The following is an 18494-nucleotide window of genomic DNA, read 5'->3' as shown; positions in this document are numbered from 1 at the left end:
GTGTCCCATTCTGAGCAACAGCGGAAGGATCAGCATCCGGGTCCGAGGGTTTTGTGGCGACACCCACAGGCTGGATGACGAATTACACCCCGTGACGACTTACGTACAGCACGGCTCAGAATAGAGATATACTGCATAAGCATTGACAAATATGGTTTTGTTTTCTACACGGCTATAGTTTAGCCTACTTTGTGCTTTGCTTTGTAGAACACTGTTGTGTTGATAGTCCAGTTCATTTTATTCAACACAGGTGTGTTTATGTGATCATAAAATTAAAAGAAATAATTAAACTTTGACCAGTGTCAAACATCACCATCTCACAGGTGATACAAGGGGCTACTGCCATCTTCAATACACTAAAATTGACAAACCCTATTGGTACTACTGGTAACGATACAATCATTTAAAAAAGGGCTACATTCATTTTTATCTAGTCTTTAAAACTGTTTGCATCATTTAAATTGGTAGCAGCCAGATAATTTTGGTCAACTGAATGCTTCTATGGCAAATGATACTGCACTGTTTTAGGTCTGCTTGCAAATTCTGCACACAGATAATTAGTCACTTAAACACTTTTGTGTGTGTGTGCTGATAGTTTATTGAAAGAAATGCATAATACTTTTACAAAACTTCACAATGATCAACTAGCATACCTGTCTCTGTATGCATCTTTCACAATCAGTAAATACATTTATCAAATACACCCCGTTTACAAGGGCCAAACTGTCTGAGGTATCACCCTTCAACACATACAGCCTGTTACTAAACATATATAAGGATATACAACGTACAGAATCAAACTCACTTCTTAGTCCCTCAGTATGGCTTGGGGCAGAAGGACAGGGCTGCTTGGCTTGGTCTCACAGGGGGAATATCTCCCATCTTAATTTCAGGAGCTATGGAGCACAGTGTTCCCACGTTCACAACCCTCTATAGCCATGTAGTTAAGAGGCTGCGCTTCAGTATACAGTGTGTGTGATCCACTGCAAGTCAATCGCTATTGTAGGAACCACTGCCTTATAACTAGCTCTGTACCATAAAGAGTTGCATTGTAATGAAGGCACGTGTATAAAAACCGGTTCTTTTTCCTACCCAAACGGGAATTTAAAAACCACGTTTGCTATCACCAGCCACACAGTCCTCCTTAAATGCAAAACTCACACCAGGTCTAGGAATCGATCACTGATCTTATACTCCCTTCAACCGTGGTGCCATTTGATTTTACACCACCGTCTTAACAGCCAAGCAGCCCAGAACTCGTGCTTACATATTGCACGCAGGCAGCTCACCCATCTGAGAATGTTTATTATCATGAGCCCTTTCTGATTGGGCAGGCAGTGCTTCAAAGCACACTGTCATCTCTAGTCTGCATTTCAGTGCAGTGCAGAAGGCTGATCCAGGCTCTCATGCTTCTAGAGTACCACTGAAGCTATTTTAGCAGGACTGTAAATGATCACCCCAAGTCATAACCACAAATAAATCAGTTTACCCTTTGTTAATTTAATAGGACTGTTTGAGGCTACAGCATCAGACTTCAAAACACAATGGTTGATGCTGTTTGAGAATGTGCCTGTTTACTATCCTGGATACACTGTCTACATGAAACAGCTGTCAGACCCCCGCCCCCAAAATTCAGATCGCCTCTCCAGCTACACAGAAATAGACTCCTTCAGATTCCTTCACAGTAGGTCTCACTCCCCTTTATATTTCAGTTCATAGAAGCAGGTTTGTCCTTTGGAATTACAGTCCCCACTGTTTTAAAAACTTTCCATCATGAACAAGAAACTGTCCTGGTAATCTCAAAGGAAAGACCTGCTTCTGTGTTTGCCCTCCGCGTCTCTCCCCTAGGCAGTGACTCATAATGCTTTAGCCCGTGTGTGTACATCTTTGTCTATGTTTTATCACAATCAGGCTTAACAGCAATAGTGGTGTGTCCATCTTCAATAAATGTACGTTCCTCTGATGAACGTAACTGAGGACACTCCAAACTAAACTCTGCTGAACCTGTTAGGAGCATGAAAATGAAAAAAAGCATGCATTGTCTTTTAAATCTGCAAATGGCACAGTATGTGTACAAACAAACAAACAAACAATACAGGTCTCAGGCACAGGGCAGTCACAAATGCTATAAAACATGGTTCACATACAAAGTATGATTATATATATATATATATATATATATATATATATATATATATATATAATCTATCACATAGGACCATATAAAATGTACCCAAAAAACTTGGGTACACCCCAATCCCCCCCCCCCCCCAATCCAAAAAATAAAATACAACTAAATCCATTTATAAACCCTTGACAGGTTTGAACCCGTTTGCTGCCAGGTTCTGTATAATGTCTTTGGGCGACACACAGCCGCCAGGACCCCCCCCCACCCCCTGTCAGGGTTGTCGGGGCGAGGGCAGGGGGGTCACGTCAGTCTGGAAGAGCAGCTCAGTCTGGGCAGGCTCACTGGGGGCGCTGTCTAGCAGGAGAGGCGTGGGGGGAGGGTAGTCTCTCGCTGGACACAGAGGCAGTGAGGGAGGACTGCAGGTGCATAGTCTTGTGGAACAGCTTGTTACTGATCAGCACAACCACAGAGAAGAGACGCAGCTGAAAGTGGCTGAGGAGGAAACAGAGAGACATTCACACTGAATAAGTCTTTTTTTAAATGTTATTTTTAACATACATGCAATCTTATTATACAAACACATTCTCAAATATGTAAGTAACATTCATACATGTATAAATCTAAACTCACACCTCTAGTGATTATTACATAAAATAGCATAATAGTATAACAAATGCTACAGCATTGTTTAAAAGTCACTGTAGTAAGCTGACAGTAATGTATATCACAGGTCTACTTTTGTAATTCATTTAGAAACGTTTTAAGGCAGTAATTTAATTGTGCTTTACATATAGCATTAGATGTTGTTCAAATACAATTAGTTACACTAATTCCAATTATAAATTCCAATTACATTAAACTCCACACTAACATGTTTACTCTGTGTATTCTAAATAAGCGAGCAATACTCACAGGTACAAATACAGACATGTGACCAATGGGGTCACCAAACGTGGTTGAAAATGCAAGAATGATGATCGAATGAGAAATAAATGCGGAATTGAACTGTAATGAATCAGTGATATGGCAGAATCACAATTGCACAGGTGTGTCACGATTCAATTACAATTACACTGTAATTGCAATGAATTACGAACTGCACGATTACAATTGTTACTGACCCCAGGTCCGCATCCACATGAGATGATGTTCTGTGAATTAGTTGCAGAACTTTTAATCTATTACTCTGCTCCATGGAACTAGGCAGCCTTGAGCAGAACTAAATCAGAAAAGTGGGGCTGACAGGCACAGAAGAAAGAACAGGCACTGCGGTACTCACTAGAGTTTAACAGGAGTCTTAGCCTCGTTCGCACTGATGATGAAGAGTGGGAATAGGATTGAGAACAGGCAGCCACTGGGGAGAGAAAGCACAGCGGGATTCATTATTAAAACTAGAAAAAAAAAAGGAATGGTTTGTCCTTGCTGCACGGTTATCTGAAGCAGAATAAAAAGGCATTTCAGAAAACCATACATCTTTCAGAACTGTAACGAGGGATGCAACCTTGCTGTATTGAAGGACTACCCCCCCCCCCCCCCCCAGATTCCTCACAGACATACCTGATGATGTAGGAGGAGGGCAGAGAAGTCAGCAGAGCCATGGGCAGCCCGAAGCCAAAGTAATAGGGCCAGTTCCGCTCAATATTAGAGAGTCGCTGGTGCATCTCAACACCTGCGCAGCAGCAGGGGGAAGGCAAGATTGCACTGAGTATGCATTCCATTCACATTACAATACAGAACACCACCCTGACCCTCTCTCCACACAGGAACCGTGTCACTGTAGTATGCATTCTTTTTCATCCACACAAAGACAAGCCTACTGTACAGAGATCTCCTTATACAAAAGGGCCCCCAAAAATCAATGATCGTATCCCCAGCTTCCACTGTGCGATATCTGGACAGTGTACAATTCGACCGGATTAACAGGAAGCACATACCATGGTTGAACCAGCGGTACTCAAAGCAGTAGAGGGAATAGAGAAGCGACATGTGGAGCAGGCTGATCATCTGACCAATGACATCGATGGGGAAAAGGCTGACGATCATACCCTGTAAGGAAAAAAAAACAACCAAAGACAAGGGTTTGGAGCACTGAGCTGCGAGTAGTGTTAGTCTCCTGGAGATCAATACAAAACCAGACATTTGCTACAATTCAAAGGGTGGAAATAAGACTCCCATTACACAGAGGTTCGATCCATTCCTGGTTTTACTGTGTTTAATCAGACACACGTGAGCTTGTTACCTATACACTGTGGCTAATCAAGCTAATAGTAAAACCTGGAATGGGTGAAACTGCCACACAAAAGGAGTCTTATTTCCATCCCTGGTATTAGTCATTCAAGAGCTTCCAGAAATGTGACTACAGTATCTCATGCGTTTGTGTCACACATGCTTTTGGTGTTCACTCGCTGCTAGACGATGTTGCATCCTGTGACACACGACGCAGTCTCAGCAGGCACAGGTAAGTACAGCCTGCGAAACAACGGCCCTGAGCAGTTACCTGAATGAGGAAGAGAGCTTGCAGCAGCAGGTTAAACAGCATGTCAGCGATGATCTTACTGACGCTGGGGAAGGGCTGAGCCTTTCTCCCTGAAACTTCAAACACAAGGTCTGCAATGTCCTGGAACAGAAAGAGAGAGGACAGGGTGCTCAGGGACCCCCCCGTTCAGCTTCCTCAGCAACATGCCGAAGCTCTCCCAGCCTCTTACCTTACCTGGAACCAAATGGCATTGACGATTTTACTGAGAACAAAGAGGGGCAAGACCCAGAGAGCGCTGAACACAGAGGTCAAGATGAACTCCAGCCAGGACCACACATCGCCATGCAGAGAGGGGTCACCTGCAGAGGCATTGGACAAACACGGCATTAACGCGAGACACATTACAGTCAAGCATGCAATACATCTCTACTGCTGGGGTACATGGCGTTAAAGAGGAAGTAATGGGGTACAGCGTTACACATCCCCACGTGTTGCTACAACTGTGCAAATCACGTGCTTGTCACTTCTCTTATCATTGTTAACATCCCGACAACTTTTTACACTTAGAACTTTACAGTCAGTTTCAAAATGCCAGTGTTTGACTTCCACTTACCAATAATTCTAGCTGTGAGAGTCTGAAGCAGTGGGATAAACACGCGATAGAAGAGGAACAGACTGAGCTGCAAGAGAAAAAAAATGGGCTGATCTAAAGCAGAACACTTTCATTTGTAGAGCCCCATACAGTTTTTAAATATGATACTTTTACAAAGCCAGTTGCCTTTTAAGCCCATGAAAATATCTGTATTGCAAAAACACTTGGCTGGCATTTATAAGGAAAGGCATGTTTGTACTTGCTGCTAGAACCCTAGAACAATAGCTCAGAATGCCCTCATCTTTTAGGTATTCCTCTCTGACCCCAGGGACAATACTTTTCCACTCAGCTCAAGTCTGTGCTGTATATAAATATGACATTACCCAGAACACGCCTCCGTTCCATGCACAGCATTGTACGATTCGGCTTGCCAGCTTTGGTTCACTGCAACAGATACCAAAAACATTATATCCTTAACTGAAGCAACCACAGGTATTACATCTCCACTCATACAAAACAAGGAATTTATAATTGCATATGCTTACACTTTACTTGAAAACGGTAGACAAATCAGTGACAAAGTGACACATGCAAAGCAGGGATGGAAATAAGACTCTTATTGCATATCAGTTTCACCCATTCCAGGTTTTAATACAGCCTTGATTAGCTGCAGTGTGTATAGGTAACAAACTCAGGTGTGTCTTACTAAACAGTAAAACCAGGAATGGATCAAATTGCCATACAATGGGAGTCTTATTGCCAACCACAAGTATTACATTTCCATTGGTACTTGAAAGAAAAAACAAACAAGGAATTCATAATGGCATGTGCTTCTGCCTTACTATAAATGTAAATCAGTGACACAGCTGAAGTGACACATGCAAAGCGTTATGTCCTATTGCCCTACAATCCAAGGAGCAGATACTGTATGACTCGTATTAGAGAAGACATTTCATGTTGTAGGCCCTCCAGGCTGAGATGGCACAGTGCTGATGCCAGGCCTGGGTACAATCTCACCCACCTCTCCTGCTTGCGGTCCTCGCTCTGTGCCCGCCGCTGTGCCAGAGCCCCGCTCGCCCGCCTTCGCTTCTGTTCTTCCCTTTTCTGCTGAATCCGAGCATCGAGCTTGGAGATCGTTCTAATCCCTAAAATAGAGTCCTTTATACCCTGGAGAGTGAGACAGAGAGGGAGAGAGATCTTGTTAGTGCTGAGAGACACAACAAAGTTACAGTTGCCTATCCAAAATAATATAAATTCAATGTTACTCGGTAGTTATTGATATATAAAATGTTAGACTGAACTGCAGGGGCAGATGGATCCTCTGTTTAAAGGGATTCTTTATGTTACCCGTTTAATTTCATACCTGTTTAATAAGCAATCAAGTGGGTTCTGCATGAGTCCCTAGTGTTGCTTCTGCTCCATGCTTACTAACTCTTCCAGCAAAAACTGGTTCTGAAAAGAATCTTCAAGGACGACTGTGGGGAAGATTGTTCGTGTTGCGTGGGCTTCTGCACTTAGGGGCTTCAGTGCACAGCACAACAACACTAGAAGTGTCTCTAAGGACAGTGCATTGACTAGTGGAGCTCTGACCCTCACATTTGAACCCATCACTGGGATGGAAATAAGACTCCTATTGCACAGCATTTCACCCATTCCAGGTTTTGCTACGAACTTGATAATCATATAGGTAAGAAGCTCAGGTGCGTCTATAAACTGAGAATGGATCCAACTGCTATGCAACAGGAGTCTTATTGCCATCCCTGCATTACTTTAAAAGCTTCCAGAACAACACTCTACCGGTACTGACCGTCGCCACATCGTGGAGGAAGGTTCTGACACTGTCTGCCATTTCCAGCACAGCCCTGAAGTCATCAGCAACAGAAGGAAGGGGAGCCGAGGGTCCAGGAATCTCTCATGTTGGCTGGAAGCAAGCCACAGAACCTGGGGGAGATGGAGAGGGCACAAACAGTTTAGGATACCTGCCAGTCCATTCGCAATACAGACCAAATCTGCTAGGTGCAACAACTGTTCGTCCCTATATTCACTTGAACCTGACTATTTTCCTTACTTTTGAAGCCAGTCTAGTCTGCCTGCCACCACACTGTAGATTCACTCTCCCTGTGCAGCATTTATGGGTAGCTCTGTAGGTCAGCGAATGAGGTTTGTAGCTCAGCGAGCAAGCATGTAAATGAGTGGAGTGGAAGTTTATGGGGTGAAAAAAGTGCAAGCAAAGTGGCAGATATCACTGCGAAGCAGAGAAGTGAAAAATATCCAAAAGGGGCACTGCATGAAAGTGGTGGCATGATGTTTTGTACATATTAAAAGCGCTTCACATAGCAGAATTATGATCCCGCTTGAGGCTCCCTACAGTGCAGGGCATCAAGGGGAGTGCAAAGTGTGTTATTTTATTTGTGTACATACAGTATGTGCATGTGTTGGGTGTAAGGTTATAGGACAAAAAATAAACAGTGCAGTACTGTAAAAATAAATAAATAAATACAAACTCGTGAAACCAAAATAGAAAACCACAATCGAGGGCTCAGAAACAGAGGGGCTTAAGTGACATTTTTGTCAAAATGGCATATTATATATCAAATGAAAGATCCTGGAGAGATCTTTCTAGTGCCAAAATGCATTAAATAAAGTGAGAAAGTAATAAAGACACAACTGCAAAATCTAGGTAAACTTAGTGCCAGGAGAGCGGAACTAGCACACTGAGTGTTGCATTGTGGGATGGCTGAGTGACAGCAGGAGTCAAAATGGCTGAAAAAAGCTGTAAAATAAAGCTCTGTGTAAAACATTATCTAACTTTTGTAGATATTTTACACAATTAAATTGAGGATTCAAGCAATGAATTCACTACAGAATAAGAACCAGATCATGCCAATTGTAGAAAATCTTGCAAATTATATTTCACAGTAGTATATAAATAATTTATTAAACATGACTGTAGATGAACATTTATATTTTAAAGATACATATTGATTTATTAATTGTTATTAAATTGAAGAAAAACAAGTCTGGGATAGAACTAGTGAAGCAAACCACACTTAACTGCAATGGGTATTCATTTCAGTGTGTTAGGGAAAATCCAACTTTTAAGCAAAATTTCTGGCGCTATTCTTAGTTTCAAATTCAAAAATATTTTAAACCCTTTAATGTTCTTCAAAATTAAATTGATACTGTGCATGCACTGATAAATGAAAACTGAACACAAACAATCGAAATCTTATTTTTGCTCTCGTGTAAAATTATGAAAACGTCACTTACGCCAATCTGGTTCTAAGCCCTCGAAGTATTGTTACAGTCAGGTGTGACACGGTACATACTCAGCATACAAAATTACAATACAGAACCACTAGTCCTATACAGTGGTGTTATGTGCAGTACTAGCGAATCGTTCACCTGGTCGGATTCAATAACACGTACTACTGCGCGTCTTCGTCATCATCATCATCATCATCAAAGCTTCCCACTCCATTTACCCCCGGTGCAAAAGCCCCAGTCAGTCCCATTACCGCTATAACTACCCTAGTTCTCCCAAGTCAATGTACCCCTCATCTGCTTTCTGTCTCAGTCTAGTTGCATCTCAACGCGGGGCTCATCAGCTGTATATCGTTGTGGTAAACAGCAAGCCCCGCCACTCCTTAGCCCTTAGCCTTCTGATTCTGTGAAAAACACAAGACCAGAAAGCACAAACGAAACACTAAAGTATGTGGTTGTCGCCCCTTCCTTACCTCGTGTAACCCCGTCTCTGTGCCCCTGACTTTGTCTCGTTTATTCTTATTTTTCGCTCCTTTATTATCGCACTTAAACTTGGCCAGCCCTCACCGGTTCCCAGGCCCGCTACAATACTATAATGCGCATGCCCCGCTCCTGACAGTAAGGGTTTTTGGGATGTGTAGTTCTATGCAGCGTTACGACAGTGAAACGCAGTGAAGCTCGGGACTACAAGTCCCGTCAAACACAGATCCGCGCTGGTCAGACACACTCGTTGCAGGAAGGAGTCTGGGAAATGTATGAAAAAAAGACGAGTTTCTTTTTTTGTGTTTTAAATAATATATAGTATTATATTTTTATTGTTATAATTACAATGTGGAAATAATGACCAGCTTGTCAATGGAACCCATCATTGGTTCCTAATTTCAGAAGTGTTTTGAAGCGTTTCTTTTAGGTTAATATGTGTTCACCTCAGTCAGTCACGTAGCCTGTTTGTAAACTAACTGAGAAAACTAAATATTAGAGGAACAGCTAAATATGAGAGAAGCCTAATTAGAAATATTAAGGAGGGGGACAAATAGTGAGATAAAACGTATAAATAGACAAACGGGTAGCCAGCTTTACAACACAGAAACAAAATGCTTTTGTGTTCTTGCAACCTTGAATGCCCCCCAGCCTCAAAACCCTTGCGATAACACACATGCAGATTCAGTACTCACACTCTTCTCAATACAAATGAAAAAGATTCAGACACTACCTTCAATCACTCATCTTTATTGCAACAACAACATTTTTGAAGTTCCATTATCACTCAGTAATGAACGTTGCTTTTGTAATTCAGCGCTGAGCATCAGACCATGAACTCATTCTCAGGGAATGCTTTTTTCCGGAAACAGCTGTGCTATTGAGTCCCAAAACATGCCCTGTGGCCAACTCACTCTCTTGTAGTAAAGTAACAGGGCTGGAAATAAGACTCCTATTGCACAACAGTTTCACCCAGTCCCGGTTTTACTAAGAGCAGGGTTACCATATGACTCAATGTAATGTACACTAGGACAGTCTGGGACAGTTCAGGATTCTCAACTCACACCCCAATGCATTCTGGTAAGTGTAGTCCTGTTCACACCTCAATGCATTCTGGTAAGTGTAGTCCTGCTGTGAATGGTACCTGAGACAGGTAAAGCATACCAGAATCCATTATGAATGAATCCACAGACTCATATGGTAACCCTAACTATGAGCTTGATTCGCCCCAAGTTCAGATGTGCCTTATTAAACTTATAAAACCAGGCATGGATCAAACTGCTATGCAATGGGAGCCTTATTTCTATCCCTGCTGTAATGGTAGTTAAGTCTCCACCAGCGTATGAAACACCTAATAGATGTAAATCAGTTTTGTACCCTACTGATTAATTTATATATAAGAAAGGTGTACTTGAAAGCATAAAATCCAAAACGTCCTGGAGCGAGCGCAGAAGAAAAAGCACAAAAGAGTTTTTCACTAGCTGTTTGAGCACTAAAAAAAAAGACTTTCCCATTTAAACTCCACAATGAACTCTTTCAATTCTACAATGAACAGGGGACTAGAGAAAACAAATGCATGGCAGACACGTTGGATTTTAAAATACAAGCAAGCACACCTTTTCCTGCAGCAGTGCAGGGAAAGGCCACATACAGTATATCTTGTTAAAGGCTGTTTAGTAAATTAAGAAATCTTCACTAGCTACTGTAGACTTTTTTTAAGCTGTCATTTAGAAGGGCACCTTGGTAAACAGCAGAACTAAAATGAAACTTAGTAATGCAATTATGTCTTTTGAGTTGACAAAGACGTGTATACTTGCATTACTAAAGTTTCATTCTGTAATGCTGTATATGTTAAAGCTTGCACTTTCATGATTACAAATGATTGAAAATTATATATATATATATATATATAGATTTAACTTTTACATTCAACAATTAAAAGCAGACAAACTTAAAAATAAAACAATACATTTAAAAAAAGGTCCATTATTATGCTTGAAAATAATTGTAATTTGTAACTGTTTTTTCATCATTCGATCAGCACATTATTTTTTCATTTGCGTTCCAATAACCATCCATAATCAGTTTACAATACATTCTTATCTTTGAAACAGGATCGTACAACTGTATCACTTTGAGTACTGTAGTGTCAGCCACCTGACCTTCACTTCCAGCAAAGCAGGGTGATCTCAATGGTGGCTAATTTAAGTGCTGCTATTGGTTCAATTATTATAATAGGACACCCTGGAGCTTTACATATGTCGTTTTGCATATTATTACAGACACAAATGCTTTTTTTTTTTTTTTTTATAACTGAAGCCTTGAATGATCTATCCAGTGGCAGTGTTTAGATCAATTAAAGAGATTAGTGAAGTTAATTATAAAAGGCGCGCTCATAGGTGTGAGACCGATCTGGAGGAGAGGGGCATTCTATGGTGCTGCACAGTTCAACTGCACAACGATGAGGGGAGCAGTGAAAACGGTACAGCAGCTAACGCATGGCAGGGTAAATGCGTTTTAAAACCTTGGAGACGGCAGCTTTAGTGTGCAGGGGGGGGTACATATTACAGAAAATAAAGCTGGAGTCTGATCTACAGCAGATGCCAACCTTACTCTGTCTGGAAAAGGAATACTAGGTGACCCACGGCGTGTCGATCTGCGCTTGTGAAGAAGGCGGCATTCCAAACCACACGGGGGCCAGACACACCTGCGCACCCCGCGCACTACCGCAGCAGAACGGCCATTTCGAAAGCCTGAACACACCAAAACCAAACCCAAGCAGAACGAGAGCAGCCGTGCTGCGGAGCGCTGTCAGACGGAGATGGAGCCCTCTCTGAAGTTCGTTTTTCCAATCAGGACATTGAGCAGAGTGGCCCGGCCCTGACGGCTCTGCTCCTGAGCGCTCTGAAGGATCTCGTCCAGCTTCTCTCCGTCCTCACGGCCGATCAGGTAGCCCTTCCCTCCGTAGCCGTCTGCTACGACGTGGTAATCTAAAAGCACAGGCAGAAGGATTATTATACCCTGTCAGCAACCTCTGCATACAATACAGACCGCAGCACAGCAGGGAGAGGAGACTTTCTATTAAGAGAATGAGAATTAGAATTGGAAATGTTGTAGCCAATCATTCTGACCTGTGAATGCCAGCCCACAGGCCACGTTGCTGCCCAGCATGGGGACCTGCTCTCTTGAGATCTGGCTCCAGCAGGCATCGTTACCCACCAGGGCAATCACTGGCGTCTGTGAAGGGCAATGAAGAAAATCAATGAAGACGCCCTTCAAAACAGCACGGTGAACAAAAAAAAAAAAAGCAAAGAAAAAACAGAAGACGTGTACACTTAGAACTCATGCTGTGGATCTGAGAGACACTTCATTCCTTTGAAAGCAGGCAGACCTGTACCTTGTGGCGTGTAAAGGTGTCAAATTCAGCCACGCTGTATCCAAGAGACCCATCCCCGTAGATAATCCACACCTGAAAGAGACAAACTAGTTGACGCGCTTGTAAAGTACACTTGTGTGAAGATCGGCTTTCTAACTGACTGGCCACTCACAATCTGTTCAGAAGGACTGTCCAAGTCAGTTACACTGGGCCTGAAAAGTTCTATATTGAGGAATGAAAGGAAGGCTTCTATTTTACACACCCGGTGGAACTGCACTGCTTCAGGTAAAGCATAGGTTCTGTTCAGAAAACTCTGAATAAGGCTTCAGTGACAAGTGATGGTGGTCTAGCCTAGGAGAGGCCAACCCTGGTCCTGGAGAGCCTGCGGGTTTGCTGGGTATCTTTAAATCATCAATGACTAAAGACCAGGAAAAAAATGGTAGTGTTGACCAATTCAGAAAATAAAGTAAATTGAGAACTCAGGTGGAACGAAAACCAGAAGACCCTGTGGCTCTCCAGGTCCAGGGTTGGACAGCAGGCCATATCAAAACCAGAACTGAAAACCGCTCCCAATCACAATCTAAATCAAATTTCACTCGGAACGAGACACTGTACCTCGGACTCTGGTCGGCAGAGTTTCGCTCCCAATGCAAATCCCCCTCCGACTCCAAGGGTCCCGAACGCACCTGCCACAAAGAGGTATGCAGTGTAAGCAGACAACAAGGATTCATACATTAGAAACTGAAGAGAACTGAGGAACACTGCAGCTGAAGCAGAAGTGGAGCTGTTACCTGGGTCCAGCCAGCGCAGCGGACCCCGTGGTTTCAAGATGTAAGCAGCACTGCCCACAAAGTCGCCGCCGTCTGCCACAATGATGCTGTCCTCGGACATGATCTCCTCCACGCAGTGAAGAACGCGAAGGGGGTTCAGGTGTCTCTCTGTCTTCTCAGCAGCCTTCTCTCTGCGGGGGCATTCGGGAAAACAACAGGCTGTGATGTACTGCACAAGAAGGTGCATAATCAGTTTGAGCAGGGAGCCTGTCTGTTTCAAAGAGGAGGGTCAGGGGGGAGTTCAATGTTAAGGGATAAAAGAAAAACTATTTAAAAACAGATTGAAAATGCGGTCCTGGGAACCCCTCAGATCAGCATGGTTTCTCGTGAACAGAACCGTACGTGTTTGCCTTCTCCTTGGCTTTGTCCCCTTCTTTGAGGCTCTCGGGCCAGTCCTGGGGACAGCGATACCCCTTCAGTCCCTCAGAGAGGCGCAAGAGGAAGGAGCCGGCATCACCTGGCAGGAGAACAAGGAAGGTGAGAAATGATGGAGAAATGCAATGCTGTTTGTCTTAATCATAGATATCTTTAAAAGGGAAACGTTAATGCACAATGCGAGGCTAGTAAAGCTAATGCAGAAAATGCATCTGCGGCAGATTTTGCGTTTCATTTTCATGCCCGTACCCTGAACGGCGACGGTGGGTTTCCAGAACATGTCGGAGTTCTTCATGAGCTGGGAGCGATCCCGGTTCACAGCGATCACCTTGCTGCGACGGCTCAGGACCTGGCCGTATCCCAGTCGGAAATCACACACCGTACCTGCGCCAAGGCAAAACACCCCGATCAATACACACAGACAGCATGAACTAATAATCAACGCTGTCGATATCCCAAAACGAAACTAACAAGCAATTAGCATCCAGCATTACAGCCTGCTATCTGTGCCCACGTGCGTAGTTGCAGATCCAGTTCTACTAAATTGTCAGGGCAATGGATTTTAAAGGTGCTGTCCTACAGTGCAGAACGGACCAGAACCCCACCTGCCAGGATTACCAGATCCGCCTCCTTCAGCGCCTCTCTCCGGTTCTGTCGGATGTGCAGTGCGCTCTCCCTACCCAGCATTCCACGGGCCATCCCGCCCAGGAAACAGGGGATCCCCAGAGACTCCAGCGCCGTCCTGAGACAGAAGAGAGACACCAGGGACGGAAATAAGACTCTGATTGTCATGCTGCTGTATTGTTTGTAGTGTGTCATAGGTTGCGAAATCATCTAACAACGAGTGAAGAATAAAAACAGGTGTGACAGAAACACATGCCATGCTGTGGTCACATTTCTGGAAACTCTTGAATGACTAGTACCAAAGCAAGCAAGCAAACTCAGGGGTGGAAATAAGACTCCTTTTGCATGGAAGTTTCACCCATACCAGGTTATACTACAAGATTGATTGTATAGGTAACAAGCTCATGTGTGTCATTCAACTCCTCGTAAAACAAGGAAGTGACGTGTTTTGAGGCGTGTCTTTGATGTGTGTCAAGGGTGTTAGCCTTGCTTCTTATTGGTCAGTTTCATTCTCGCTGCTGGTGTGGATACTCCCATTTGATTTCTAATTTATTCGCTCGCGTCCAGTGTGGGTACGGCTTTCGAAACCTACCTTCCATATAAGGTTTACATAACATCCGTCTCAGAGAGAAGTTTGTTGCAGTTTGTGGGAATGCAGTGGTCCCTGCGTGCTCACCTGGTTTTATCCACTGGCGTCGGGGGCAGGGTGGCCTGGCTGCCCAGCAGAATGACCGGCTTCTTCGCTCTGCTGACCAGCTCCACACACTGCTGGACCTGAAGAATAGAAAACAGGGGATCCATCGGCAGCCTAATAAACAGCAAAAACGAGTTGCATTTTAGAGTAAAGCACCCAATAGCAGCCTGAATTTGCTTCAGTTGAGGATGAATTGAAACGGTCATTCTTAATAGTAGCCTGTGATACAATAAATACACACATGCTACATACACCACGACCATGCTTGTAACCAGGACTGCTTGGTGGGGGCTGTCCCGTATGGAGTGAGCATACCTCAAGGTGTTCATGCATACCTGCTGCTGGGTGGCTAGAGGAATCTGCACAGGGAGTGGTGACAGCTCCCTCGGCTCCCAGGCTCCGGCAAAAATGTTGCGTAAATGATTCTGAAGGTACCTGCGGAGGAAAGCGCAGGTTACCCACGATCAGCTGTTTACTCTTCCCCCGAGCTCTAACCAGCAGGGCGTACCGCCTGTCTCCTAGTCTGCAGCATCGACCATTTAGCCACACTGCCTCTCCGTCCCTCTACCTTTCGGTTCTTCACAAGAAAAGGGATCTTTGACAGGAGGGCAGCAAGTAAACTAAGCTCACCAGTTTATAACTTTCGCCATCAGTCCCTTGGGAGCAGTTTTGGGGGCCACCTCTTTCTCCACTATGTGGTATGGATAGAGCGTGTCGATAGGGAACTCCACGAACACAGGACCTTCAAGAGACAAGGGGATAGAAGTAGTAATGATTAACTATAGGGCGCGGAAAGTCATGACCAAATACAAACGGCTCAGTAAAACGTATTGTAAGAGCACAGGAGCCATGGCTGGGCTATAAAGTGTTAATGATGATATACGGAGTGACACCGAAGTGGGTACCTGGGGTCCCGGACTGAGCAGCCGCTAGGGCTTTCCGCAGCACGGGGACGATCTCTCGTACCGTTCGCACTGAGGCACAGAACTTGCACAGTGGTTTGAACAGGGACATCTGGTCAATGTCCTGCAGTGCACCCCGACCCTAAACACACAAACACATGGGCTTGAAAACCTCACTGGACACTTCGGTTCTAAAAACCTGCTGTGGAAAATGTCTGCTTTAAAAAAGGTATCCAGCAGATGTTAAAGACTGAAAAACTCCACACCTGAAGCAAGGTAGCTGCAGCACCCCCTATCAGCAGCAGGGGGGACTCCGCCATCTGAGCGTTCTTGACAGCCGTGACGGTGTTGGTTAGACCGGGCCCTGCTGTCACCGCAGCAACGCCAACTGTACCTGGAGCGGACAAGAGAAACTCGTTATCCACAGCACAATCCACAGCCATTTACAAAATGATTACGGCGCTATGCCGTTTGAACTACTTCCCAGTATCTGCTGCGCTGCCACTCATTACTACCTGACAGCCTGGCGACAGCATCAGCAGCAAAGACGGCCGTGGCCTCGTGGCGCGTGTCCACGATGCGGATCCCCAGCTTCTCGCAGGCCACCAGGATGGGCGAGATGTGACCCCCGACCAGTGTGAAGACATACTTGACCCCGTGAGCGAGCAGCACTTCCGCCACATTCTCCCCGCCATGCCGGGGGCTCTTTGACTCTGCCTAAGACACACGCAGATGACCGGTAATGTCTCACCGATGTTTAACACCATTCTGCCATAAAGAACTGACCATACTGCAGGTCAGTAATCATTCGATTTTTGGCTCCTGTACAGGGTGTCAAATCCCGTTTTTCAAATTCCAGTTCCATTTCCAATTCCTTTTTAGAATCAATTTCCAATTCCAATTCCTGTTCCCTTTTAATCAGTTCCAACACATCGCTGATCAAAGTCGCAATTAGCAGCATTCTGTTACACGGAGCTTCTCACAAATTAAAGTCACTGCTAGTCAATTAAACTGGCCTCAAATGAAAGCAGCTGAACAATCACAACAATGATGTCTCTAAAATATCAATGTCAATTCCTTCTAAGGAACTGGAATTGCGAACTGATTTTAAACTGGAATTGGAATTGAAAATCAGGAATTGACCCCAACCCTGCTCTCCTGAATACAGTAAACACAGTTTTTCACACATTTCTCAAACAGCAACACACCAAAAAGATTCACGGTTAGCATTTTGACTCCAACTAGCACTTGGACTATCGGATGGATACGCATCTAAGGTAGCATTTCATAGTCCAAGATCAGTGGTGTGAAACCAGCATAGTGATAGCAGATTACGTTTGGATTTCTGCCATCTAAACTAGGAACCTGATTACAAAGGGTTTATGGGCTGATGCTGCTCAGCACTGTGGACTCAATCCAATGGGTCACTGTGTTATCTGTGGAATCTAACTTCCAAGCATGACGTGGCAGGCTTCCAAACAATGGAAAAGGAAAGGACTCATGCTTGCATTCTGTGCGGTCATCCATATACTGTACTGTAATCAAGACCTTCCCAGTGTCAAACGGTGGCCGATAATGAAGGGCTGTGAATCAAGTAAGTCAAACTGATTTGTAAAAACACTGGTTTCCTAAAAGATGGCAAGCTCCTTATTGAGATTAAATTTGCTCAGGCCATTTTCGTTATCACAAACCACTGTTGGTTGATAAGGACATTCTTTAGGCGGAAGTTATTATATCTTAACTTGGCTGACTGTCCCTCTGCTTATATGCCCCATTTACGTTTTTACATAGACGAGAACCGCTTGACCAATTGCTATGAAACTTGCGAAGTACCATTGGGGAATGTAAACAAACTGGACAGTCATCACAGTCTCTCTCACGAAAGGCTAAAATTAAAACATTTAGAAGTAAAGTGACATCAATCCATTCCACTTAGCGTCAAACCAAATAAGACTGTGAGATGCTGTAGCTTTTTAAAAACAATGTCCAGGCATAGTGTCGTAACTGTAAGCGGAGTCTTACCTTGTGAAATGTCTGGTAGATCAAGCCAAGTCTGTAGGCGGCGAAGAGAACGACTGCGCTGAGAACCGCAGAAACGGTCATAAAACTAGAGCAACAGCACTCCATGACTACACAACAATACGACGAGTCCGGAAATGACAATTATACAGCAACCTAACAACAAACTAAATTAAACTAAAAAAAAAACTTATTTGGATGCATGCAAGAATTGCGTTAGTGTGTGTATGTTAACCGACGCAATAAAAATCCTAATGTGAAGTGGTTCTGTTGCAAGACCTATTCTCTGCAGCCAGGTCCATAGTCCAAGTTCAACTAATTATTTCCATGCTATTTCGCTTTGACAGCTAAGGCAGTCATTTCGTATTGTATAAACATTACTCCTCCCCGACCCCGCCGCAAATATGGGAAAAAAGTCTAAACTTCTTATTTTTCTTTTAAAAAATAAAAATAAAAAAATTAACAAGTGTCAATTATACCCTTGACCGACTTGTAATGACTTGTGCTGTTTTTTTGGTCGGACTGGCTTATGAGAGTTGCGTTATTTTCGTAAATGTCTCTATCGCAGCTACGTCTAGGGCAAGTGAAGTTCGTACGTAGGTGTTGTGAATCAAACCCGCAGCGGAATCGGGTTTGATTGAAATGGGATTGGACGAATGGGATGTAGTTTGTCTGCTCATCAGTCCAACCAGCACGTCAGGAAGGCGGGTCCTCTGATTTCACCCTTTTCCTGA

General features: G+C 43.9%; 2 protein-coding genes across 3 annotated transcripts; both read right to left on the bottom strand.

The window, feature by feature from the left end:
* Positions 1–573: 573 nt before the first annotated feature.
* On the bottom strand, positions 574–9080 carry LOC117397137 (etoposide-induced protein 2.4 homolog). Of its 2 annotated transcripts, none has more exons than XM_034913031.2 (11): positions 8934–9080; positions 7004–7137; positions 6218–6363; positions 5580–5640; positions 5218–5284; positions 4839–4963; positions 4626–4745; positions 4063–4174; positions 3686–3797; positions 3408–3482; positions 574–2620 (listed from the first exon to the last, which is right to left on the bottom strand). In XM_034913031.2, exons 2-11 carry the CDS (start codon positions 7043–7045, stop codon positions 2467–2469), a joined length of 1014 nt encoding a protein of 337 aa, XP_034768922.2. In that variant the 5' UTR covers positions 7046–7137; positions 8934–9080; the 3' UTR covers positions 574–2466. The 2 variants fall into 2 exon arrangements, with proteins under 2 accessions (XP_034768922.2, XP_034768923.2); XM_034913032.2 differs by lacking the exon at positions 8934–9080 and adding an exon at positions 8467–8590.
* Positions 9081–9674: 594 nt separating this feature from the next.
* On the bottom strand, positions 9675–18388 carry LOC117397081 (2-hydroxyacyl-CoA lyase 2-like). The gene is made up of 15 exons (XM_033995610.3): positions 17764–18388; positions 16257–16458; positions 16008–16135; positions 15745–15883; positions 15470–15581; positions 15175–15274; positions 14822–14919; positions 14127–14263; positions 13771–13905; positions 13489–13603; positions 13108–13277; positions 12932–13002; positions 12338–12409; positions 12072–12177; positions 9675–11930 (listed from the first exon to the last, which is right to left on the bottom strand). Exons 1-15 carry the CDS (start codon positions 17866–17868, stop codon positions 11752–11754), a joined length of 1869 nt encoding a protein of 622 aa, XP_033851501.3. The 5' UTR covers positions 17869–18388; the 3' UTR covers positions 9675–11751.
* Between the last annotated feature and the right edge of the window lie 106 nt (positions 18389–18494).

This window comes from Acipenser ruthenus, chromosome 39, assembly GCF_902713425.1.
Source record: "Acipenser ruthenus chromosome 39, fAciRut3.2 maternal haplotype, whole genome shotgun sequence".
Taxonomy (NCBI): domain Eukaryota; kingdom Metazoa; phylum Chordata; class Actinopteri; order Acipenseriformes; family Acipenseridae; genus Acipenser; species Acipenser ruthenus.
The sequence above is the reverse complement of the archived record's forward strand: the minus strand, read 5'-3'. Positions and strand labels throughout refer to the sequence as shown.